Consider the following 25481-nt stretch of genomic DNA (forward strand, 5'->3'; position numbering starts at 1 on the left):
TACGATAAAAAAATCTCATTCCATCCGGACCCATGTTACTCTATGGGGTCGCTCCCATAAGCGATTGTTTTCTCAGCCCTAATCGGACCGAGAAAACAGTCGCAGAATGCTGCGGGAGGAATCCGATTTGTTTTCGTTCTCACCTATTTAAGTCTATGAGTGCGAGAGAAACATTGCACTGCACTCACATTACACCAAAGTGCAGTGCGATATACATCACCTAACAATGGCGGAGATGGCGGAGATTACGTCCTCTCTCTCCTCCGCAGCGCGTGCCCTCTCCTTCCCGGCTGTGCTGTGATCGCAGGATCGCATCACACTGGCAAGACACTCGGCTTACACTCCAGCAGAGCGGGAGCCGAGTATCATGCAATTCAATCGCATTAACGCCCGTGCGTCCCCAGCCTAAAGCCTCCTGTGTAATGTTTGTAGAATTGTTTTGTTTTTTTTTTTGACAGCGAAATGTTAATGCAGACATGTAGTTTCTCCAAGAAATCCTTAGGAGATAACAGCACATTTTCCTCACTACCACTGACCATTAATATCTGGCCTTCATTGCAGTATAGTGTGACTAGTGCTTAAAGGGGTTTTCTACTACCAGGACAACCCCTTCTGATTCCACATTTTCCCCAGGTAAAATAAGCCTATACTCATCAGCGTGGTTCCAGCAGTGCGGGGCTCGTGTTCCCGGGTTTCAAATCACATCATGCGAGCCCCACGTCCAATCACTGCCGGCTTCTTTCTCCCCGCCTTCGGATACAGGAGCAATCAACAGGAAGTGAGCAGCAGCAGCGCATATTTCCTGTTGATTAACTTGATTGTCCGAAGGTGGGGAAAGAGAAGCCGGCAGCGATTGGACGTAGGGCACGCATGACATCGGAGTACAGGCTTTTTTATTTTAACTGGGGGCAACATGTGGAATCAGAAAGGCTTGTCCTAATAGTGGACAACTGCTTTAAAGGGGTTGTCTCACAAACAAAAATCCATTTTAATCAATGGATCTTAGAATACAAATAAGTTACACAAATAAATATGTTAAAAAAGTCCCTGTGCTGAGATAATCTTATATATGTGTCTGTGCTATGTACTGTGTAATGGCCATGTCTGACCGTACACATTCCATTTTGGAATTTATTATTATTCCAAGATCTATTAATTAATATGAATTTTGTTCTTCCGACAACTCCTTTAAGCCAGAAACGTAGGTAGTAATTTAACACTTCTGACACTTACATTCATGTATAAAGTGGTGTTGATACATTGGTCCTGAGGAAGAGGTTTTACCTTGAAACGCGTAGACCTATGGAATAAAAGAAAAACTTCATCAACACTATACGTCTTCATTTGGCTGATGCGCAGCATTAACCCCTTCTCTATCCTATCTTATATATTCATGTATAAAGTAACAGTGTTAAGGACATACACTGACATGTATATGGTTTGTACCTGTTCTTTGCAGGTGTGACCCAATGGATTTACATACAGACAACATGGCTCTTATTCTGGAGAATGATCAGTTCTTTAAAACGTCTTAGTAAGTATTTTATTACTTCTTCTCTTTGTAAAACTTTAAAAGGGAGTTGAATAATCTGCACTTTTAAATACTTTTCTCCATATAGTGTAATTGGACACCCTTTATTCAGTTCCATTGCCCCCCGTATATATTGTACTTTTCATTTTATAAGATGCACCCCAAATTTAGAGGAAAAACAAAGGGTAAAAAAATTAGCGGTCTGTCTTATAATCCGGTGGTGTTTTACCGGAGGGGGGGGGGCGGGAGTGGTGATGGAGCGGGGTCCCAGGAGGCAGAGGCGGTGGTGGCGTAGGGCGATGCTGCGGGCGGTGCAGCAGGTGTCCCAGATGCTTACTCCAGGCGCTGTGAGGCAGTAGGAGCATCCAGAAACCGTTGGCAGTGCGGGCTTCAAAGGAATGGCGCTTGGAGTCGGCGCGTGTGCAGATGAACCTCTTGGCTCAATAACAAGCCGAGATCTCATCTGCGCACACACCACCTACAGGTGCCATTTTCGTTAAGTCTGCTGCAGGGAGGCACCGTGTGCTCAGATGAGATTTTGAGCCAAGTGCTCCATCTGCGCACACGCCGACTCTGGGCGCCATTATTTGAAGCTTGCACCGCTGACATTTTCAGCATGGTGGCCCCTGCCTCACACCCTGCAGTGCAGCACAGTGCACCCCCATAGCACCCGCGGTCTGCAGCATCTCTCCTGCCTCCTGTGACCCGCACCCCTCATTTTCCTCCCAAATTTTTGAGAGAAAAAGTGCGCTTTATTATTCGAAAAATACATAATACTCTGCCCCTTGTCCCCAGTGTAAAGGATCCGGCCCCCTGCTGTGCCATCACTGATACCAGCACGGTCCTGAAATAGGAGCCACCAGTGTAACCAGTCCGTACTTGACATTTCTTATATCCTTACTATTCCCCATCACTTGTGAGTGATATTATTGAGAAGTGGAAGAAACTTCAGCAACTCAGCCACGAAATGGAGACCCCATAACATTACAGAGTGGGGGGCCGAGTGCTGAAGAGCAGAGGGCAGAAAAGTCACCAACGCTCTGCTCACTCCATAACTGCAGAGTCCAAACCTCCTGTGATATTAAAGAAGCACTCCCTTTAACATTTTCATTGTTTTTATGTGCATGTAATGTAGTATGAGTGTATTAAAAAAAAAAAAATAAATTAAAAAAAATAAAATATATATATATATATATATATATATATATATATATATATATATATATATACAGTGCCTTGCAAAAGTATTTGGCCCTCTTGAATTTTTCAACCTTTTCCCACATTTCAGGCTTTAAACATAAAAATGTTAATGTTATGGTGAAGAAACAACAACAAGTGGGTCACAATTGTGAAGTTGAACGAAATTTATTGCTTATTTTAAACTTTTTTAAAAAATAAGTAACTGAAAAGTGGGGCGTGGAATATTATTCGTCCCCTTTACTTTCAGTGCAATTCACAATTGTGTCCCACTTGTTCTTGATTCTTCACCATAACATTAAATTTTTTATCTTTGTGTTTGAAGCCTGAAATGTGGGAAAAGGTTGAAAAATTCAAGGGGCCGAATACTTTCGTAAGGCACTGTATATATGAATGGTGATTATCCTGGTAATAGAGTTTCCCTCCGAAACTCATTGAATAAAATAATCCTTAGGACTTGCTTTGACTCCACATTCAACGGCAGTGCGGATTTTAACCCTCATCATCCACTGACAGCTATCTGCATTTCCAGGGTCAACTGTTTCACACACATAGGTGGCTGTGTCACACACAACCTGTCCAGGTGAGCAATTCGGGAAAAAGGGAAGGATGATCCAGCTCAGCTGTGGTGAGGTCTGGCATGAACGGATTAAACACTCTGAAGGTGCAGAAGTACAAGTGAAGAAGGGATAATCCAGCTTCCGGAGTATGATAAAAAATCTCCAAACTTTATTTTAAGGATCAATATTATTTGTCAAGCTTGACAAAGAACGCAGGTAGCGTTCGAAACGTGTTGCCGCACCTGGGCTCCCTGACCCTATCCATTTGTGATGTTATCCTTTTTATATTGATCCTTAAAATAAAGTTTGGAGATTTTTTTATCATACTCCAGAAGCTGGATTATCCCTTCTTCACAGGTGAGCAATTCCCTTGTTTCTCACCCAGGTCATCTCTCAGCTAAAACTCTATTTGCGCACTCTCTCTTCCTAGTTAACAATATAAAGGCCCCGTTACACGCTACGATTTATCTGACGATATGTCGTCGGGGTCACGGTGACTGTGATGCACTTCTGTCATCGTTAGCGACGTCGTTGCGTGTGACACCTACGTGCGACTCTGAACGATCGCAAATATAGCAAAAATCGTTGATCGTTGACACGTCGTTCATTTTCAAAATCTCGTTTGTCGTTTTGAACGCAGCAGACATATTGCTACGTGTGACACCCTGCAAACGACAAACAACATCCACACGACCGCCTTGGTCAAACAATATATCGCTGAACGATATTGCGTCATTTGTGAGATGTGTACGTGTTACTGCTACTAAACGACCTATGAGCGATCTCGGCAAATTGTAACTACAATCTGGGCGTGTCACGTCGTTTAAGAGATCATCAGATAAATCGTAGCCTGTAACGGGGCCTTAAGTCTATGGAGTTTCAGAATGAGGCTCTTTAGATTTTCATTGTAAGGCTAGGTTCACACACTGCGTCTTTTTGACGCTGTGTTTTTGTGCGTTTTTGGCCGCTAAAAACGCACAAAAACGCTTGCGTTTTTGCCGCGATTTGGTGCATTTTTGGCTGCGTTTTGCTGCGTTTTTGATCTCTGCGTTTTGCTGCGTTTTTCAAATGCATTGCATGGGCGGAAAACGCAGAAAAACGCAGGAAAGAACTGACATGTCCATTTTTTTTTTTAACTCAAAAACGCAGGTAAAAAAAACAGTTGTGTGCGGACAGCAAAAATGAAAACTCATAGACTTTGCTGGGAAAGCAAAGTCATGCAGTTTTGAGGCCAAAAACGCACCCGAAAAACGCGCAAAAACGCCGCGAAAAACGCACTGTGCGCACATAGCCTAAATGAGACTTGCAGCTCACGCGTAGAGTGTAGAAAGGAGCCATCAGTTTCATTTACAATGAAAAACTATGGCGATGACATCACTGAGATGAGCAGGAGAACAGCGCTGGATACCGGAGAGAGCAGCGCTAGGTGAGTATATGAACACACTCACACTACATTACATGAGTATACACTCACGATTCAACAATAAAAATGTTAGTGGGAGTGCTTCTTTGACATCAGCACAAACACTGGGCCCCTGCCAGGAGCTTCATGACCGGAGTTTCACTGTTGCATGAAGCCTTACATCACCAAGCACAATGACAAGCATCAAATGGAGTGCTGTAAAGCCGCCAACACTGGACTCTGGAGCAATGGAAACGTGTTTCTATCGTCTCTATCTGCTGTGTGATGGACGAATGTGGGAATGCCAAATACAAGGAGAATGTTGGCTACCTGACTGCATTGTACCAGCTGTAAACTAAAGGCCCCGTCACACGCAGCGATATCGTTAGCGAGTGTACCCGCCCCCGTCATTTGGGTGTCACAGGCAAATCGCTGCCCGTGGCGCACAAAATCGTTCGGAGCCGTCAGGACTTACATGCCTAGCGACGTCGCTTTGGCCGGCGAATCGCCTCACTTCTAAGGGGGCAGTTTGTGCGGAGTCACAGCGGCGTCACTAAGCGGCTACCCAATAGAAGCGGAGGGGCGAAGATGAGCGGCAGTAACATCCCGCCCACCTTCTTCCTTCCTCATTGCCGGCGGCCGCAGGTATCCTGTAGTTTGTTGTTCCCGAGGTGTCTCACGTAGCGATGTGTGCTGCCGCAGGAACGACGAACAACCTGCGTCCTCAACAATCAACGATTTTTTGAAAATGAATGACGTGTCAACGATCAACGATATGATGAGTATTTTTGATCGTTAACGGCCGTTCGTTGGTGTCCCACGCAACGACGTCGCTAACAATGCCGAATGTGCGTCATGGAATCCGTGACCCCGGCGATATATCGTTAGATACGTCGTTGCGTGTAACGGGGTCTTAACCCTTAGAACTTGGTGATAATACATTGTAGTATTGCCATAGTATTTTTTTAAGCTGGTCCCTGACCTCCCCCTTTACCACTCTACATTTCACCTCCATATTTGCACAGTTTGCAACTTATCAAAGCAATTTATGCCATAACTGTGGTGAAATGATTTTGATGAATCAAAACCATTGTCTACTTGGTGTGGATTTTCATCTCGGATGTGCCTGCAGAAAATCTGCATCATAATACTATGTCCGCTAAGTAGCATTTCAGCATTTTACTGAAACTTTTTGGGCAGCAATGGATCTGTGCTGTAGATTGTAAAATCTGCAGCATGTCAATTCCTGTAACAATCAGCAGCCTAAACCATTGCATGTTGATCATCCAATATAATTATAGACCATATGTGATAACCAGTAGACATGCAAAAAGTGATGGACCCGGGAAAATCACTGCACAAACATGAACTAGAAAGAGAAAAAAGATGCGATCAAACACCCATAAAATATATGGGTGTTTGATCGCATTTTTTTTTCTCTTTCTAGTTCATGTTTGTGCAGTGATTTTAAATAAATCAAGTGATAAACTTTATTAAACAAGTGAACAGTGATGGCAAGTAGCACAAGCATCACTGACGAAGGCTCTCTAGCCGAAACAGACGTTGGGGTGGATGTATAACAGTATATTATGTTTCCATTATGGTTCCATTCATGTTAATAATTCCAACTATTGTGTGGGTTTCATCTCGTCTCTCCCTATGTGAGTGCATTGTTGTTCACAATTTGGGGTTTATCATTATGTTCTTTATAGCATTGTTGTTACTCATACACCGGGTTTACCTTCTGGAATTTCGCCCCTTCTTGTTTGCTTGTACTACTTGCCATCACTGTTCACTTGTTTAATAAAGTTTATCACTTGATTAAATATATGGGTGTTCGATCGCATCTTTCTTATCTTTCTGGTTGCAGGTTGTTTTTTTTTCTGATGAGACAGAATCCAGGTTATATCATATCACTGTCTAATTAAAGCTCAGATCCATCCGGCAGACATCACCGAACACGATACATAGCTGATTAGTTCTTAGATGAAAGCATAAGCTCAGCTGCTGTTTCTTAGACTTGCTTGAGACAAGGACACCCTGACCCATGGATATTTTTATATCTTCAGCGTAAAGAGCAGTTGATGTATTGATCAGAGCTCGATATGACCGTGGCACGTCCGTCCACGCTTGTTGGTGAAGCATTTCAGGCTTTCACTCATCACGCTGCTTACAGTGGGCTGAATGTTTGCCGTGTGTGCGCTCTCAGTACGTTTCACTGGTCAGAGTCGTTATATCAATTTTCCAAAACACATCCGCGCTTCACTAATGATTTTTCAGCACTTCAAGATTAACTAATGTTCCAGCAGACAAGAAAATGAAACAGATACTGGTGAAAGGCGATTCTTTTTTCCATTCATAGCCCTTGTCTCGGCCTTAGTGCACATTGCATATCGGCGGTATAATTTCCTGAAGCACAGCATGTCTTCACAGGAAGGCTGCTGTGTATGCGGCTGGGCAGTATGGGCATAGTAGCATATAAGTCACGCTTAGGGTCCTATTGTAATAAACTTTTACTGCATGGTATATTTTTAGTTTTTATGTGACCTTCTGCAGCAGCCCACTGGAAGTGCTGCCACAAATCGCCATAACTTTCAGATGCATTTACATTTGAATACTGTGGCGCCAGGACTGGGTCAGAGCAGAGGATTGTCTGTCATCCCCAGCTAATGTGCAGCAGTGTGATGAGGTCATCACGCTGCTGCTGAGAGGCATCATAGATGGCTGGCTCCTGTCTAATAATCAGGAGGAGGATTAAGGTTACTGACAATATGCCACAATATGGGGGAGGGTTGTTTGTTAAATGGGGCATAGTATAGCAGGGGCAGTTGGACTTTATTCAAAGGGGGCATTGGGAGGGGTATATTATAGGTAGGGGCAGTTTGGGATGATATTATGGAGAGAGGCAATGGGGGAGGGGTTTATTATATAGACACTATGGGTGGGGGTACTATGGAGAGGCTCAGTGTATGGAAGTGACATTATGGAGTGGGGCACTCAGGGGATATTATTGATAGGGGCAGTGTGGGAGGACAGTATGAAGAGGTGCAATATGGGAAGGACAGTATGGAGAGGGGTAGTGTGGGGAGCACAACATGGAAAAGAGCATTGTAGGGGGATATAGAGAGAGGCAGTGTGTGGGGACAGTATGGAGAGGGGCAGTATGGGAAGGACAGTATAGAGAGGGGCAGTATGGGAAGGGCAGTATGGAGAGGAGCAGTGTGGGGGAGGACAGTACGGAAAGGGGCAGTGGTGGGGAGGACAGTATGTAGAGGGGCAGTGTGTGGGAGGACAGTATGGAGAGTGGCAGTGTGGGGCACAGTATGAAAAGGAGCAGTGTGGGGGGGAACAGTATGGTGAGGGGCAGGGTGTCAGGGAACAAAATAGAGAAGTGCAGTGTTTTGGGGGACAGTATGCAGAGGGGCAGTGTGGGGGTATATTATGTAGAAATTGGACCCTATTTACTTGTAAAGTCCTGGTTGGAGAACTTTGCAAATCAGATTTTCAGACATGTCACGAGTTCTATTGATTTCAATGTCTTGTTTTTACATATGGAAAAATAATATAAAATAACTGATTTCAAGGTAAATAAGATCTTCAACTTAATCTTGCTGTGATCCTTTTTCTCAACATATGGCAAGTTATTGCAACCCCTTTTTCTTCTGCTGGTCCCACAACAACGAGGTTTTCTGCTGTCATCAAAAGGAGAGGGGTGACCTTACAGGGGGGTTTTCTGTTTTTGAATTGTTATGGTGTTCTATCTGATAAGGCCGTCGGGGCATGCTGGGGTGTGACGTTTTGCACCAGCTGGAGACCCAGCAGTTGGAGATCACTGGTATAGGAGATTATGGTATAAGAGAGAGTTGGAGATCACTCGTATTATACTGTATCCCAGCAGATTTTGTTATCAATAATGTTTTGCCAGTGATAACAAGTGTAGTTATGTGGATATATCAGTGAACTATCAAAGTATTTCTATGATATTTTTTTTTCTATTAAAGCCAAGAACCAGCAGATGTTTTGTTACCTGTTCCCGTTAGAGTGAATCCGAAAGTCAACAAGTCACACGCCCAGGGTCCACCGGTAAGAAGTATATTTTGGCAGCTTGTCTAACAAGCAATATGCACATTGTAAAGATAGCAATTATATATTGCATATTGCTCATTGGATTTTAAGGAGAAACTCAAACTTTATATAAATGTTCTCTTGCAGCACAGTAAAAATCCTCCAAAATGCATTGATTGAATTTACAGTGTCTGTCCGCAAGACACCGTCCATTTGGACAATTGTATATGCATTTATACCTGACCATTATCACAGCGCCCGAACCCTGCCGTTATTATCCACAAGGCAACATGTTGTGTCCTCTGCTCCTACTTACAATTTTCATTTTCTAAGGTGGATACGCTTCATCACTTAGGGGCACTTTGCACGTTGCGACATCGCAGGTGCGATGTCAGTGGGGTGAAATCGAAAGTGACGCACATCCGGCGTCGCTCCCGACATCGCAGTATGTGTATCCTTTTACATACGATTAACGAGCGCAAAAGCGTTATCGTATGATCGGTGTAGGGTCCAACATTTCCATAATTTTGCAGCCGCGACGGTACGATGTTGTTCCTCAATCCTGCGGCAGCACACATCACTGTGTATGAAGCCGCAGGAGCGAGGAACATCTCCTTACCTGCGTCCCGGCTGCAATGAGGAAGGAAGGAGGTGGGCGGGATGTTTACGTCCCGTTCATCTCCGCCCCTCCGCTTCTATTGGCCGCCTGCCGTGTGACGTCGCTGTGACGCCGAACGACCAGCCCCTTTAGGAAGGAGGCAGGCCGCCGGCCAGGGCGACGTCCCAGGGCAGGTAAGTGCATGTAAAGCTGCCGTAGCGATAATGTTCGCCACGGCAGCAATCACAAGATATCACTGCTGCAACGGGGCCGGGTACTATCGCGCTCAACATCGCAGCATCGGCTTGCGATGTCGTAGTGTGCAAAGTACCCCTTAGGGTAGGACAGAGGTTTGATTAATGGTGAGGTGCACACAGAGGTGAAGACTACTCTTCCAGTGCTCCTGATTCATGGAGATACATCTGACTCCAGCTCACCTCGTCAGCTAGATCATCATGGGCAACTCTGGTCTTAATTAATCATGTCCTTTGTTTTATCATGTGAACCTTGGAGACAAAAAAACCCCTGCAGGAATCGGATATGTGTGTTTAATGATTATCTCCACTGAGGGATAATTGAGATTAATGAGTCTTTTTTAAAATATGTGACAGGGCCTGTACAGCCTTAGAGATTGATAGAGGTCTGAGTCCCGAGACCCTCACCAATGCCGCCTGGGTCCCAAGGCCCTCACCAATGCCGCCTGGGTCCTGAGGCCCTCACCGATGGCGCCTGAGTCCCAAGACCCTCACTGATGACGCTTGGGTCCCCAGACCCTCACCGATAGCGACTGAGTCCCAAGACCCTCACCGATGGCAAAACTGGGTCCTGACGCCCTCAACGATGGCGCCTGGGTCCCGATGCCTTCATCGATCACAGTCTCTCTCTCCTCCCTCCTCCCTCCTCTCTCCTCTCTCCCTCCTCTCTCTCTTATCCCCCTCTCGCCTCTTTTCTCTCTCCTCTTTTTTCTTTCCTCTCCTCTCTCCCCCTCCCCTCTCCTCTCTCTTCTCTCTCTCCTCTATTTGCCTCTCTCCTCCTCCTCCTCTCATCTCTCCTCTCTCCTCTCTCTCTCCTCTCTGGTCTCTCCTCTCGCTCTCCTCTCTCTTCTCTCTTCTCTCTCCTCTCTGCTCTCTTCTCCTCTCCTCTTCTCTCTCTCTTCTCCGCTCTCCTCTCTTCTCCTCTCCTCTCTTCTATTCTCTCTCCTCTCTTCTCCTCTCTCCTCTCTGCTCTCTTCTCCTCTCTTCTCTCTTCTCCTTTCCTCTCTTCTCTCTCTCCTCTCTTCTCCTCTCCTCTCTTCTCCTCCCCTCTCTCTCCTCTCTTCTCTCTTTTCCTCTCTTTTCTTCTCCTCTTTTCCTCTCTCCTCCTCCCCTCTCCTCTCTGCTCTCTTCTCTATCCTCTCTTCTCTCCTCTATTCTCTCTCTCCTCTCTCTTTTGCCCCCAGCTGCGTCTGAATTTCCAGTCTATCACGTTCAGTTCCCCTCACTCCCGATCACATGACTCCAATACCTGCCCATAAACTTCAAGTGACAGGATCCTGTAAAATAACACATGAGTTTCTCTTTGCAAAAACAGGATCCGTTTTTGCAGCAAAAAAACGTTCATGAGGCATGTTAAAAAAAAAAACGTAGTGTGATATTTTTTCCAGGCAATTCCCATACCATTGCCAGCTTCCCTTTTTTTCACGATTAAAAACGGCCATAACCAAATTCGTCTGGGCACACAGACGCCCTCGGCTGGCCTATAGAGTCCTGAAGAGGCCTAGACTTGCGGGGGGGGGGGGGGGGGGGCAGGCCTTCCAAACCTCAAAAATATCACCTTGCTCCATTGGGAACATGCCTTCTGGATCTCTACCATAACACCACCTCTAAGCGTTGGATGGAGGTGGAGATATCTCAGACAGACTGCGCCCCTCTCATAGCGTTGTGGTCGCCAGCCCCTTCGCACCCGTGCACTCAGACCAGGCTGTTCCTCGTAAAGAGCTTGTCCTCATTTCTCAGGAGTTAGAACGCGCTCCTGGGCATTTCCACTATACTTGGACCACTGACACCTTTACATAATAATTCTCTACTCCCGACAGATTTAACAGGCAACATATTTCTTCACATGTCCAGAGGCATGGTGTCCATAATGAGGGATCTAGTGTCCAATTTGGGTATGAGGCCCCTTCATTCTTTCTTTCCTGACAACCGCACTCCCGCAGGAGCTTGGTTTGGTTATGAGCAATTGAAGAGCTTTATTAACTCCCTTTCACCACAAACTAACTTTTATAGACCCTTGACGCCCTTTGAGTCTCTGTGTCTGGGGGGAGAGCCTCTGGAACACACCATTGCCCTGCTATACAAAATGTTCCAGATTGAGTTGTCTGGACGGGAGGATGATGCCCCTTTCTTCTTGAAATGGGAGGTGGATTTGGGGAGACCCCTCACGCGTGAGGAACGCTCAAAATTATTACTCTTTACCCACAAGTCGTCGCTGGATGTAGCGTCACAGGAACGGAGCTACAAAATAGTTTCTAGGTGGTATCACTGCCCCTCCAGAATTCATTCCATGTTCCCATCTGTCTCTGAAGAATGCTGGAGATGCTCAAATGATAGAGGCTCATACATCCACATGTGGTGGTCTTGTCCTCTCATATAATATTTTTGGCTAAACGTGTTTGCCATTCTGAATAAAGTGTCATCCACTAGGTTTGAGCCGACACCGGAACTGGCTCTTCTATCCTTAAGCAATATCTCGATCGCCAACTTATAGAGAAGCCTGTTAAGGCATTTTTTGATGGGGGCAAGGAGATTAATCCCAAGGTACTGGAGTCAGACCAAAGTGCCCTCGCGGGCTGAACTGGTGGCCGAGAGGAACCAGATCTATAGGATGGAGGAGCTGGTCGGCCAGGCGTCTGACTCGGGGGAGCGAGTGTTCAGGCTGTGGGCGCCATGGATTATGTATAGAGAGACACCAGACCTGGTACTATGGCTTCAAGCTTCAGTTGGGGGCGTGAGACCTCTGTGATTGTCCATTCCACAAAACAAAAGTGCCGGGGGATGCACATGACACAGACGAGACATCTTCTTCGTCCTTCTTTTCTTTTCCCTACTCCCCCTACATTTCCTGTTTTCTCATCTTTCTTTCCTCTTTCTACATTTTATGTTATGTTTACATTGTTAGAAAGGATTGTCATCTCAGAGACTTTGTGCATCTACGTTGCCTCCCATTTCTAAACGAGGCTACATACATTTTTGTATGGGGGTCGGATTGTTGGTCACCCAGTGGGCACCATCCCCAAAGCAAAGCTATTACATTGGTGATGATAGTCTGACCTGAAGTGTGTAATCAAAGGAATTATTATGCAAGTAGAAAAGTGTTGTATTACTTATTACCTCCAAGATTTGAGTTATTCTACTGTATATCATATGTTGCCTATCCTATAACTTGTAAACATGTTCTTTATTCGAATAAAATCTGATTTACACAAAAAAACGTAGTGTGAAACCAGCCTTCCTGTGCCACCAACTTGCTGCAAGTTAAAAAACATGAGCAGGGGTATGGCGCCACCTAGTGATAGAACTGTAATATAGCTATGAAATACTATGGTAATAAAACTAGCTACAACACAAACATTTCTAAGGCTGCTTTCACACCTCCGGTTTTAGCAGAGCCGGCCAATCCGTCTCTAAAACCTATGCAACGGATGCGGCGACAAAACCGTATCCTTTGCATAAGTTTTTTACAAGCGGCCAGTCCGGTTTTTGACGCTTGCGGCACACTACTGAGCATGCGCAGTGGAAAAAAACGCATGCGGCGTCCATAGGCATGCATTGCAAATCGCGCCGCATCGGCCGGAATGCGGCGCGATGCGTTTTTTTTGCCGGATAAAAAAACGTGCCAGGCAACGTTCCATCCGGCTGCGGCATCGGCTAAATCTGCCGCATGCGGCATAAACCGGACGGAATGCAAGCCCATGCAGCACTAATGTAAGTCTATGCAAAAAAAACGCAACCGGCGGCAAAAAAAACCGGTTGCGGAATGTGCTGCACAGGAAAAACCGGATGTGTGAAAGCAGCCTAAACTATTGCTTACATATTGCTGTGATAGAGGGTATGAACGCAGTAGCATATATAGAGAGATAGATATGTGATGTTTAGCTATATGATATTGTGATGCGATGTAATGTAGAATGGCCAAAGTTGCTGCAAAACATTCTATAGAAATGTGTATATCTCCCTATAACATAAATAAATATACCGTATTTTTCGCTTTATAAGACGCACTTTTTTTCCCCCAAAATTGTGGGTAAAAAAGGGGTGCGTCTTACAAAGTGAATGTAACTTACCGGGCAGTAATCCGGCGGTGGAGTGAGTCACAGGAGGCTGGTGCGGCCGCCATGGATCCCCCGGCAATCGGCTGCGGAGGCGGCCGCCATGGATCCCGCGGCAATCGGTTGCGGTGGCGGCCGCCATGGATCCCCCGGCAATCGGCTGTGGAGGTGGCCGCCATGGATCCCGCGGCAATCGGCTGCCGTGGCGGCCGCCATGGATCCTCCGGCAATCGGCTGCGGTGGCAGTCACCATAGCCGAAATCTATCTGCGCCTGCGCTGCCTCCAACGCGACTTCCAGAAAATGGCTGCGGAGGTGACGCAGGCGCAGATGGAGATCTCAGAGAAGCGAGATCTCCATCTGCGCATGCGCTGCCTTCCGTAGCCATTTTCCTGAAGTCCATCGCGTCGGAGGCTACGCAGGCGCAGATAGAGATCGCGGCTCTCGAAGTTCGCGATCTGCGCATGCGCGGGCTCCATTTTAGAACTCCGCAGCAGACGGAGACTATCATAAGAAAGAGGAGAGAGAGAAGAACGATTCTCCCTCTCCTCGCTAGGGCTGGATGCTGATTGGTGGAGACAACTTCTGCAGAGCTGCCTCCACCAATCAGTGATCTGAGCCTGACAAATGTCAGGAACATGGGGGAACAATGGGGAACACAACCCCCATCATCAGCCTTCAGAATATACTGTATCAATCGGTGTATTCTGAAGGATGATGGGGGCTGTAGTCCTTTAGTGTAAACACTCCAGGGAGGGACTAATGTAGTGGCCAAAGTGTAAATGTGACTACCACCCCCCTCATCTTTCAGAATACAGCCATGTATGGTATACAGTACATGGGTGTATTCCTAAGGATGAGGGGGGTGGTAGTCCCAGATCCCCATAAAAGTGCATCATGCAGGTCCCCCATAGCCATGTCATCCACGGATCCCACATAACAGTGCATCATCCACAGGTCCCCATAATAGTGCATCATCCACAGGTCCCCCATAGCAATGCGTCATCCACATTTCCCCCATAATAGTGCGTCATCCACAGGTCCCCCATAGTAGTGCGTCATCCACAAGTCCCCCATAGCAGTGCGTTATCCACAGGTTCCCCACAGCAGTATCATCCACAGGTCCCCCATAATAGTGCATCATCCTCAGGTCCCCCATAACAGTGCGCCATCCACAGGTTCCCCATAGCAGTGTCATCCACAGGTCCCCCATATCAGTGTCATCCACAGGTCCCCCATAGCAGTGTCATCCACAGGTCCCCCATAGCAGTGCGTTATCCACAGGTCCCCCACAGCAGTGCATCATCCACAGATCCCCCCATAACAGACCCTCCTGTTGAGTCTAAATTGTTAAAATAATGTTTTTTTTTAATTTTATTAAAATGTTTTAGCACACTATTTGGCTCAATATTTTTTTTTTAATTTTCCTCCTCTAAAACCTAGGTGCGTCTTATAATCAGGTGCGTCTTATAAAGCGAAAAATACGGTATATACAGTGCCTACAAATAGTATTCAACCCCCTGCAGATTTAGCAGGTTTACACATTCAGAATTAACTTGGCATTGTGACATTTGGACTGTAGATCAGCCTGGAAGTGTGAAATGCACTGCAGCAAAAAAGAATGGTATTTCTTTTTTTTTTTTTAAATTGTGAAAAGTTTATTCAGAGGGTCATTTATTATTCAACCCCTCAAACCACCAGAATTCTGTTTGGTTCCCCTAAAGTATTAGGGCTGCTTCTCACTTGCGAGTTCCTCGCAGTAGAGCAATGCGAGAAAATCTCGCATTGGAATCGGACACATGTTAGTGAATGATTCAGCTCTCATCTGCGATTTTTTTCTCAGTCCAAATCGGACTGAGAAAAAAATCGCAGCATGCTGCTTTTTTGCGAGTTTCTACTGCGAGTTTCTCCAATGCAAGTCTATGGGAGCGTGTAAAAAATCGGATGTCACGGGACGGCACTCACACCATCCTAGTGACATCCGATTTTCTAAATACATTTCTCGCATGTTTCCTAAAACACTGGAAACGAGCGATGTCTCCCAATGTCTGTCAATCACTATTCTCTGTCAGTCGGTCTCTCCCTCTCGGTCTCTATTCTCTCTCTGTCGGTCCGTCACTATCTCTGTCCCTCTCTCACAGTCTGTCGGTCATTTTCCCCTCCTCTCTCTACTCACCGATCCCCGATCTCCGGCGCGACGCTGCACGGCTTTCTCACTGCTGCGGCGGCTTTTACTATTTTGAAAAAGCCGGCCGCTCATTAAACAATCTCGTATTCCCTGCTTTCCCCACCCACAGGCGCCTATGATTGGTTGCAGTGAGACACGCCCCCACGCTGAGTGACAGGTGTCTTACTGCACCCAATCACAGCAGCCGGTGGGCGGGTCTATACTGTGCAGTGAAATAAATAAATAAATAATTTAAAAAAATGGCGTGCGGTCCCCCCCAATTTTAATACCAGCCAGATAAAGCCATACGGCTGAAGGCTGGTATTCTCAGGATGGGGAGCTCCACGTTATGGGGAGCCCCCCAGCCTAACAATATCAGTCAGCAGCAGCCCAGAATTGCCGCATACATTATATGCGACAGTTCTGGGACTGTACCCGGCTCTTCACGATTTGCCCTGGTGCGTTGGCAAATCGGGGTAATAAGGAGTTATTGGCAGCTCATAGCTGCCAATAAGTCATAGATTAATCATGTCAGGCGTCTCCCCGAGAAACCTTCCATGATTAATCTGTAAGTGACAGTAAATAAACACACACACACATGAAAAAATCCTTTATTAGAAAGAAAAAACACAAACACATTCCCTCATTACCAATTTAATAAGCCCCAAAAAACCCTCCATATCCGGCGTACTCCACGGACCTCCAGCGTCGCTTCCAGCATGAAGGTGACAGGAGCTGCAGAAGACACCGCCGCTCCGGTCACCTCCAAGCAGCAACTGAGGTGAGTAGCGCGATCAGCTGAGCTGTCACTGAGGTTACCCGCTGTCACTGTTGGAGGATCCAGCGGTGGCCGCGATTAACCTCAGTGACACCTCAGCTGATCGCGCTACTCACCTCAGTTGCTGCTTGGAGGTGACCGGAGCGGCGGTGTCTTCTGCAGCTCCTGTCACCTTCATGCTGGAAGCGACGCTGGAGGTCCGTGGAGTACGCCGGACATGGAGGGCTTTTTGGGGCTTATTAAATTGGTAATGAGGGAATGTGTTTGTGTTTTTTCTTTCTAATAAAGGATTTTTTCATGTGTGTGTGTGTTTATTTACTTTCACTTACAGATTAATCATGGAGGGTGTCTCATAGACGCCTGACATGATTAATCTAGGACTTATTGGCAGCTATGGGCTGCCAATAACTCCTTATTACCCCGATTTGCCAACGCACCAGGGTAAATCGGGAAGAGCCGGGTACAGCCCCAGAAATGTCGCATATAATGTATGCGGCAATTCTGGGCGGCTGCTGACTGATATTGTTAGGCTGGGGGGCTCCCCATAACGTGGAGCTCCCCATCCTGAGAATACCAGCCTTCAGCCGTATGGCTTTATCTGGCTGGTATTAAAATTGGGGGGGACCGCACGCCATTTTTTTTAATTATTTATTTATTTATTTCACTGCACAGTATAGACCCGCCCACCGGCTGCTGTGATTGGGTGCAGTAAGACACCTGTCACTCAGCGTGGGGGCGTGTCTCACTGCAACCAATCATAGGCGCCTGTGGGCGGGGAAAGCAGGGAATACGAGATTGTTTAATGAGTGGCCGGCTTTTTCAAAATAGTAAAAGCCGCTGCAGCAGTGAGAAAGCCGTGCAGCGCCGGGGATCGGGGATCGGTGAGTATGAGAGAGGGCTGCTAACTTCAGTCACTCGGGGGATTAGTGGTCACCGGTGAACCCTTCACAGGTGACCACTAATCAGGACGCGGCACAGACAGAGCCGCAGCATGACAATGAAGTCGGGTGAAGTTCACCCGAGTTCATTCTGATTGTGCGGCTCTGTCTGTGTCTGCTGTCATCTGCCATTCAGCTCTGCTACATGGCTGTCTGTGTCTGCTGTCAGCGGCCATGTAGCAGAGCTGAATGGCAGATGACATACCGTAGTAAAAAATACGCATTACACACGCATTACACACGCATTACACACGCTAGTAAAATCATTAATTTATTCAGAAATAGCATCGCACTTGCGTTGCACTCGCACCTAACGTGAACTAAAATCAGCCGAGTTTTTTTCAGCCCAGTCGGACCGATTTTACTCGCATAGATGTGTTTCCAGCCTTAAGAAGTATTTCAGGCACAAAGAACAATGAGCTTCACATGTTTGGATTAATTATCTCTTTTTCCAGCCTTTTCTGACTAATTAAGACCCTCCCCAAACGTGTGAACAGCACTCATACTTGGTCAACATGGGAAAGACAAAGGAGCATAACAGGGCCATCAGAGACAAGATCGTGGAGGGTCACAAGGCTGGCAAGGGGTACAAAACCCTTTCCAAGGAGTTGGGCCTACCTGTCTCCACTGATGGGAGCATCATCCGGAAGTGGAAGGCTTATGGAACTACTGTTAGCCTTCCACGGCCTGGACAGCCTTTGAAAGTTTCCACCCGTGCTGAGGCCAGGCTTGTCCGAAGAGTCAAGGCTAACCCAAGGACAACAAGGAAGGAGCTCCGGGAAGATCTCATGGCAGTGGGGACATTGGTTTCAGTCAATACCATAAGTAACGTACTCCACCGCAATGGTCTCCATTCCAGACGAGCCCGTAAGGTACCTTTACTTTCAAAGCGTCATGTCAAGGCTCGTCTACAGTTTGCTCATGATCACTTGGAGGACTCTGAGACAGACTGGTTCAAGGTTCTCTGGTCTGATGAGACCAAGATCGAGATCTTTGGTGCCAACCACACACGTGACGTTTGGAGACTGGATGGCACTGCATACGACCCCAAGAATACCATCCCTACAGTCAAGCATGGTGGTGGCAGCATCATGCTGTGGGGCTGTTTCTCAGCCAAGGGGCCTGGCCATCTGGTCCGCATCCATGGGAAGATGGATAGCACGGCCAACCTGGAGATTTTGGCCAAGAACCTCCGCTCCTCCATCAAGGATCTTAAGATGGGTCGTCATTTCATCTTCCAACAAGACAACGACCCAAAGCACACAGCCAAGAAAACCAAGGCCTGGTTCAAGAGGGAAAAAATCAAGGTGTTGCTGTGGCCTAGTCAGTCTCCTGACCTTAACCCAATTGAAAACTTGTGGAAGGAGCTCAAGATTAAAGTCCACATGAGACACCCAAAGAACCTAGATAACTTGGAGAAGATCTGCATGGAGGAGTGGGCCAAGATAACTTCAGAGACCTGTGCCGGCCTGATCAGGTCTTATAAAAGACGATTATTAGCTGTAATTGCAAACAAGGGTTATTCCACAAAATATTAAACCTAGGGGTTGAATAATAATTGACCCACACTTTTATGTTGAAAATTTATTAAAATTTAACTGAGCAACATAACTTGTTGGTTTGTAAGATTTATGCATCTGTTAATAAATCCTGCTCTTGTTTGAAGTTTGCAGGCTCTAACTTATTTGCATCTTATCAAACCTGCTAAATCTGCAGGGGGTTGAATACTACTTGTAGGCACTGTATATGGTGAGGTGATATATAGTGTTGTGAGAAAACGTGATATAATTTGTTTTACCATGTAAATCTCTGCTCTTTCTGAGATTTGCGGTCCTAGCAGTGGCTGGAAATTTTCTTTGTATAAGTGTCTACTAATATATAGCTGTCAATCACTGATAGGACCACCCACTTGGCCAAAAATCCCTGAAAAAGCAAAGGTTTAAATGATGAAAACGCAGTTTATACTGAATCCTTTCTCACAAAACTACATATGAATCCACACATTTCCCCCCCGCCTCCATAACATGGTGCCTGTAGACTGGATGGCCTTTTCATGGTGACAGGTTCAGTATAAGCCACTCAGTTCATGTCTATGGGGAACTAAGGTGAAATTGACATGCTGCTGATTGAAAAATCTGTAAAACAAATGAATATCCAGTCTGGAAAAAAAAGTAACTTGTTGAAGAGGTCATGAAAATCCGGACAGAAAATCCACAGAACGTACGTAATGTGTGAACACACCTCTACCTTTTATCTGCAGAAATCGACAGCTGTACATAATGGTCAGAATGATACACAGGCCTCTGAAGAATGGGTTCTCCACCACGGTATAGACTCCCGACATCTCACCATCCAAGATCTACTACAGCTGGGGAACATTGTCATGTGAGTCACATTATTTCCAAAACCCAACAAGGTGGACATGAAGATAATCAATTACTACGATTCTGTTATAAATGTGTGTATACACTGATGAGCAAAAGGGGAATCAACCTAGATGTGAGAACAGGTTGTACTTTGTAGTATACTAGAGGAAAAAGATTTTTCAAATATCAGGTGCAAAACAGTAACAATGCAGTGACATGACAAGAATCTGCATACATAATTATATGCTAAATAGTTGCAAGTCAAATTTATGTATGAGATAGCCAAGGTGATTGTCTATAAAATAAAGGTAGTCTGTAGTGGATGGTGAGATATGGGGCCTGAAAGTAAGGGGTACTTCTCACATAGCGAGATCGCTAGTAAGATCGCTGCTGAGTCACGGTTTTTGTGACGCAGCAGTGACCTCATCAGCGATCTCGCTGTGTGTGACACTAAGCAGCGACCTGGCCCCTGCTGTGAGATCGCTGCTCGTTACACACAGTGCTGGTTCATTTTTTGGACGTTGCTCTCCCGCTGTGAAGCACACATCGCTGTGTTTGCCAGCGAGAGAGCAACGATCTGAATGTGCAGGGAGCCGGCGTCTGACAGCTGCGGACGCTGGTAACCAAGGTACACATCGGGTAACCAAGCAAAGCACTTTGCTTGGTTACCCGATATTTACCTTGGTTACTAGCGTATGCCGCTCTTAGGCTGCCAGTGCCGGCTCCCTGCTCCCTGCACATGTAGCCAGAGTACACATCAGGTAAATAAGCAAAGCGGTTTGCTTAGTAACCCGATGTGTACCCTGGCTACGAGTGCAGGGAGCCAGCGCTTAGCGGTGTGCGCTGGTAACCAAGGTAAATATCGGGTAACCAAGCAAAGCACTTTGCTTGGTTACCCGATATTTACCTTAGTTACCAAGCGCAGCATCGCTTCCACGCGTCGCTGCAGGCTGGGACCTGGTCGCTGGTGAGATCTGCCTGATTGACAGCTCACCAGCGACCATGTAGCAACGCACCAGCGATCCTGACCAGGTCGGAATCGCTGGTACGTCGTTTAGTGAGACGGTACCCTAAAGAGTTTAAAACATTGTTACCCTTTTGCTCATCTCTGTATATATCTATGTATATTTTAGTTTTCACATAGTTTGCTTCTCCATTGCTTTTGTTCTTTTAGTTGTATGTTTCTATGGTTACTAAAGAACTATTATCAGCATTCTGTAACTTTTTAAGTTATTACTGACAAACATGAAGTTTATGTAATGACTCAATATTTAAAGCGTGGGTCCCTAATTTTTCAAGTCTTCTGCCCTTCACCCTGGCAGCTGGATATCAGCTCCTTTGCCAAATCCTGACTGATGACAACCCATTCTTGTCTAATCAAAGCTTGGAGTTTATCACAATTTCTGTGTTTTGTTTGTCCACTCAGTTTTTGAGGACTGATCATAGGATCTCAATGGGATTAAGATCTGGGGAGTTTTCTGGCCATGGAATAATTTCAATGTTTTGTTCACTGAGCAACTTAGTTATCACTTTTGCCTTGTGACATGGTCTCCACCACACTGGAAAAAGCATTGTCCATCGCCAAATTTCTCCTGGATTGTTTGGAGAAGTCACTCTTGGAGGATGTTTAGATCCAATTCTTTATTCCGGGAAGTGATCTTTGGCAAAATTGTGAGTGAGCCCCCTCCATGGATAAGAAGCCCCCACACATGAGATTGGTGTCAGTATGCTTTATTGATGACATGACACAGGACTCATGGTATTGCTCACTTTTTATTCTTTGGTTATCATTCTTCAAGGTTGTCCCAAACAGTCTAAAGAGGACTTTGCTAAATGAGAAAAAAAGTGCAATAGGGTCTGACCTGTGGTATAAGGAGCAACCTAGAATATGGTTTTGCCCACCTGTAGGGGTTGTGTCAGACATAACCACTGTATAAACAGTTGCCTTAATCCCGTGTATCGAGGATACTTCAATTATCCAGAGGATTGGAAGGGGTTAAAGCCACATTGTTGTACATAGAAGATGAATGCTTGAATCTTTGATATGTAACTTTAATCAACTCGTTTCAAAGTAATTCTCCTTCATCAGGATCATCAAGGAGAATTAAGGGGGCTTTACACACTACGACATCACTAATGCGATGTCGTTGGGGTCACGGAATTGGTGACGCACATCCGGTCGCTTTAACGATGTCGTTGCGTGTGACACCTATGAGCGATTTTGCATCGTTGCAAAAACGTGCAAAATCGCTCATCGGTGACATGGGGGTCCATTCTCAAATATCGTTACTGCAGCAGTAACAAAGTTGTTCCTCGTTCCTGCGGCAGCACACATCGCTCTGTGTGTCACCGCAGGAACGAGGAACCTCTCCTTACCTGCCTCCCGGCCGCAATACAGGAGGAAGGAGGTGGGCGGGATGTTACGTCCCGCTCATCTCCACCCCTCCGCTGCTATTGGGCGGCGGTTCAGTGACGCTGCTATGACGTCGCTGTGACGCTGAATGACCTGCCCCCTTAGATAGGAGGCGGTTCGCCGGTCACAGCGACGTCGCCAGGCAGGTAAGTATGTGTGACGGCTCTGGGCGATGTTGTGCACCACGGGCAGCGATTTGCCCATGTCGCACAACAGATGGGGGCGGGTACCCACACTAGCGATATCGTTACCGATATCGCAGTGTGTAAAGCGGCCTTTACTCCGAAACGCATTGACTAAAGTCACATACTAAAGATACAAGCATTCATCTTCTATGTACAGCAGTGTGGCTTTAACCCCTTCTGATCCATTGACTAAAGGGGACTTCATCCAAGAAATTACCTTTACCACGGTCCTCTTCAGTCCAATCCCTCTACTTCCTGGAGAATGTCAATCTGTACTTGATGTTTTTCTTGGAGAGAAGTGGCTTCCTTGCTGGCCTTCTTGACACCAAACCAGCCTTGAAAAGCCATCGCTTCACTGTGCATGCAGATGCAGAAATGCTCTTTATTTTTGCATGTAACTTTTGTTTGCGTTTTGTTTTTGCATTTAAAAGTTGCATGTTCAGCTTATGCTAAAAATGTTGCGACTTTTAAAAAAGTCGCTATTGATGAATCGACCTCAAACATCTGGAAAACAAAAAGCTCGCCCACATGCAGAAAGTTCACCCCCGGGCGATTCTCCATTTTTAGTTTTTTGCTTCCTTTCTTCCAAGAGCTGTAACCTTTTTTATTTTTCCATCACTCTTGCAAAATGAGGGCTTATTTTTTGTGGGACGCCGTGGCCATTTAAATCTCATTTTGACAGCACGATCTAAGTGGCAAGCAGGCGTGGGTGGATCGCAGATCCACCTGCGCCTGTTAGCCCCACGTCTGCTGTTTAAATCAGCAGACGTGCGGGGATCACCCACGGCGACACACAGCAGCCGACAGTGATTACTGTGACATGACTGATGACGTATCAGTAAAACAAACACTGATAGATACATATAACACAGACTACAAATTAAAAGAAGACCCAAAAAAGGTGAAACACTTCAAAACTAAACAAAACAAATTGAATTTGGACCCTCAAATTTTTCCAAAATACCGCACAGTGTCATGAATCTTTACTCTTGCTTCAATCTTTTGTTATATTCCTGAAAATTAGCACCAAAAATATGGATGTATCCCGTAATAACTACTTTACCTTCTGTTTTTTATTCTCAAAACTGCAGTTTAGAAATAGTTTTGTAACAAGACACAACACCACGTTTTTTGCATTAGTTTTTATTCTCATTCCTTTGTGTTGTTGGTTAACCATTTCATAACTGGAGGAGTAAAATGTAAAGAAGAGTATTGTACTCATATATAACAAATTATTTTTATTTTTAAGGAAACCATCAAGAAACGCAGCCAAGCAAATAGAACTGACAGCAGAGACTGTAAATGAATTTGAAATGAAAATTCAGGAGTACGTACAATGCAAACCTACAAATGATTTGAGACCATGAAAATATATAAATGTAACAAAGGTCTGTCATGTTAGAGGTTGTCCAAGAATGGAAAAAAAAGATTGCCAAAAATCAGGCATTAGACAATAATAAAACACATTCCATACCTGGTAATTGGTCCAACGCTTATGCTTTGGTGGTTCGGCTCTTGTGCGGTGTTTGGCGCTGCACTCGCTGTGTGTCATGGAGGCGTTCGACTCTGTTCACACTGCAGAGTCCGACAAGCAGCCTGGAATTCCTTAGTTGCCCAGCCTGTCTTGGGCATTGGCTGGTTCTGGCTGCACTGCTCTCCAGTACAGCAGGAATTAATTCCTGCTGGCCTGTGATCATCTGCTAGGAGCTCAGGTGATCATCATCCTCAGCCGCCTTCACCCTTTATAAGTTTCTGGTTCCTGGGGCTGAGTGCCGGATATAGCTTCTGCTTCCTCAGTTCCTGTGGTTATCCAGTTCTATGGTGATCAACAAGTTGTGGTTCTGTGTGGTGTGTGAGTTCTCTGGTTGTGCATTTATTTCCTATCCCTTTTGCTTTACTCCCCAATTCACTTATTGTCCCTCCTTTGTGTTTGAGTGCAGTGCGCACAAATTTTCGTTTATCTTTGTATTTGCTTATTTGTGAGGTTTTTGTTACTGGGTTTTCGGCCCACTCCCTGGGGCCTCGAACCTGGCTACCATCGAGCCTACCTTTGAGATAAGGAACAACGCAGGGGCCCCAGTTTTAGGGTCAGCCTGGGAGCCCTAATATATCCTGAGGCTAGGTTCACATTTCCGTTGTTTTGTATCAGTCACATGCGTTGCTTGACGCTTGTGACTGATGCGTTGTACAACGGATGACAAGAATTGGAATTAGAAAGCGGTTTCCATTGTACAACGTGAGAGAGAGAACGATCAGCTGATCGTTCACAATAGCCGGCCGCCGGCTTTTGAGAGCGATTAGCTGATCTCCTGGTCGCCGGCTTTTGAGAGCGATTAGCTGATCTCCTGGTCGCCGGCTTTTGAGAGCGATTAGCTGATCTCCCGGCGGCTGTCTAATGAGAGCGATCAGCTGATCACCCGGCGGCCGGCTTCTTTGAGCGATCAGCTGATCACCCAGCGGCCAGCTAATGAGAGTGATCAGCTAATCATTCACAATAGCCGGCTGCCAGCTTTTGAGAGCAAGCAGATGATCCCCCGGCGGCTGGCTATTGTGAACAATCAGCTGATCACTCTCATTAGCCGCCCGCCGGGTGATCAGCTGATCGCTCTTAGAAGCCGGCCGCCGGGTGATCAGCTGATCGCTCACAGAAGGCGGCTGCCGGGTGATCAGCTGATCGCTCACAGAAGGCGGCTGCCGGGTGATTAGCTGATCGTTCGGCCGCCGAGAGAGAGCATGCGCAGCGAAATCATAAGGATTCCGCTGCTCAAAAACGATACATGCTGCGTTCCTGCCGCCCGATGGTCAGTCGTTTCACAACTGATCAGTCGGGCGGAGGATGCAACGCAGCGTCATCAGTCACAATCCGCCTCTCATATAAGTCTATGTGAAACAACGGAATCCGCCAAACAGATTGCGTTGTTTACCAGAGCAGCGGATTGTGACTGATTCAAAACAACGGAAATGTGAACCTAA

At 46.1% G+C, this 25481-nt stretch overlaps 1 protein-coding gene across 2 annotated transcripts in view; it reads left to right on the forward strand.

The window, feature by feature from the left end:
• The window catches only part of VWA3A (von Willebrand factor A domain containing 3A), a 223666-nt gene that overhangs the window by 13672 nt on the left and 184513 nt on the right, over window positions 1-25481 (forward strand). For both annotated transcript variants that reach the window (XM_075318003.1, XM_075318002.1), the window contains exons 2-5: window positions 1460-1534; window positions 8692-8773; window positions 19805-19929; window positions 23758-23835. In XM_075318003.1, coding sequence (XP_075174118.1) covers window positions 1470-1534; window positions 8692-8773; window positions 19805-19929; window positions 23758-23835 — 350 coding nt within the window. In that variant the 5' untranslated portion in view covers window positions 1460-1469. The remainder of the gene's footprint in view (window positions 1-1459; window positions 1535-8691; window positions 8774-19804; window positions 19930-23757; window positions 23836-25481) is intronic.

This window comes from Anomaloglossus baeobatrachus, chromosome 7 (genome assembly GCF_048569485.1).
Source record: "Anomaloglossus baeobatrachus isolate aAnoBae1 chromosome 7, aAnoBae1.hap1, whole genome shotgun sequence".
NCBI lineage: Eukaryota > Metazoa > Chordata > Amphibia > Anura > Aromobatidae > Anomaloglossus > Anomaloglossus baeobatrachus.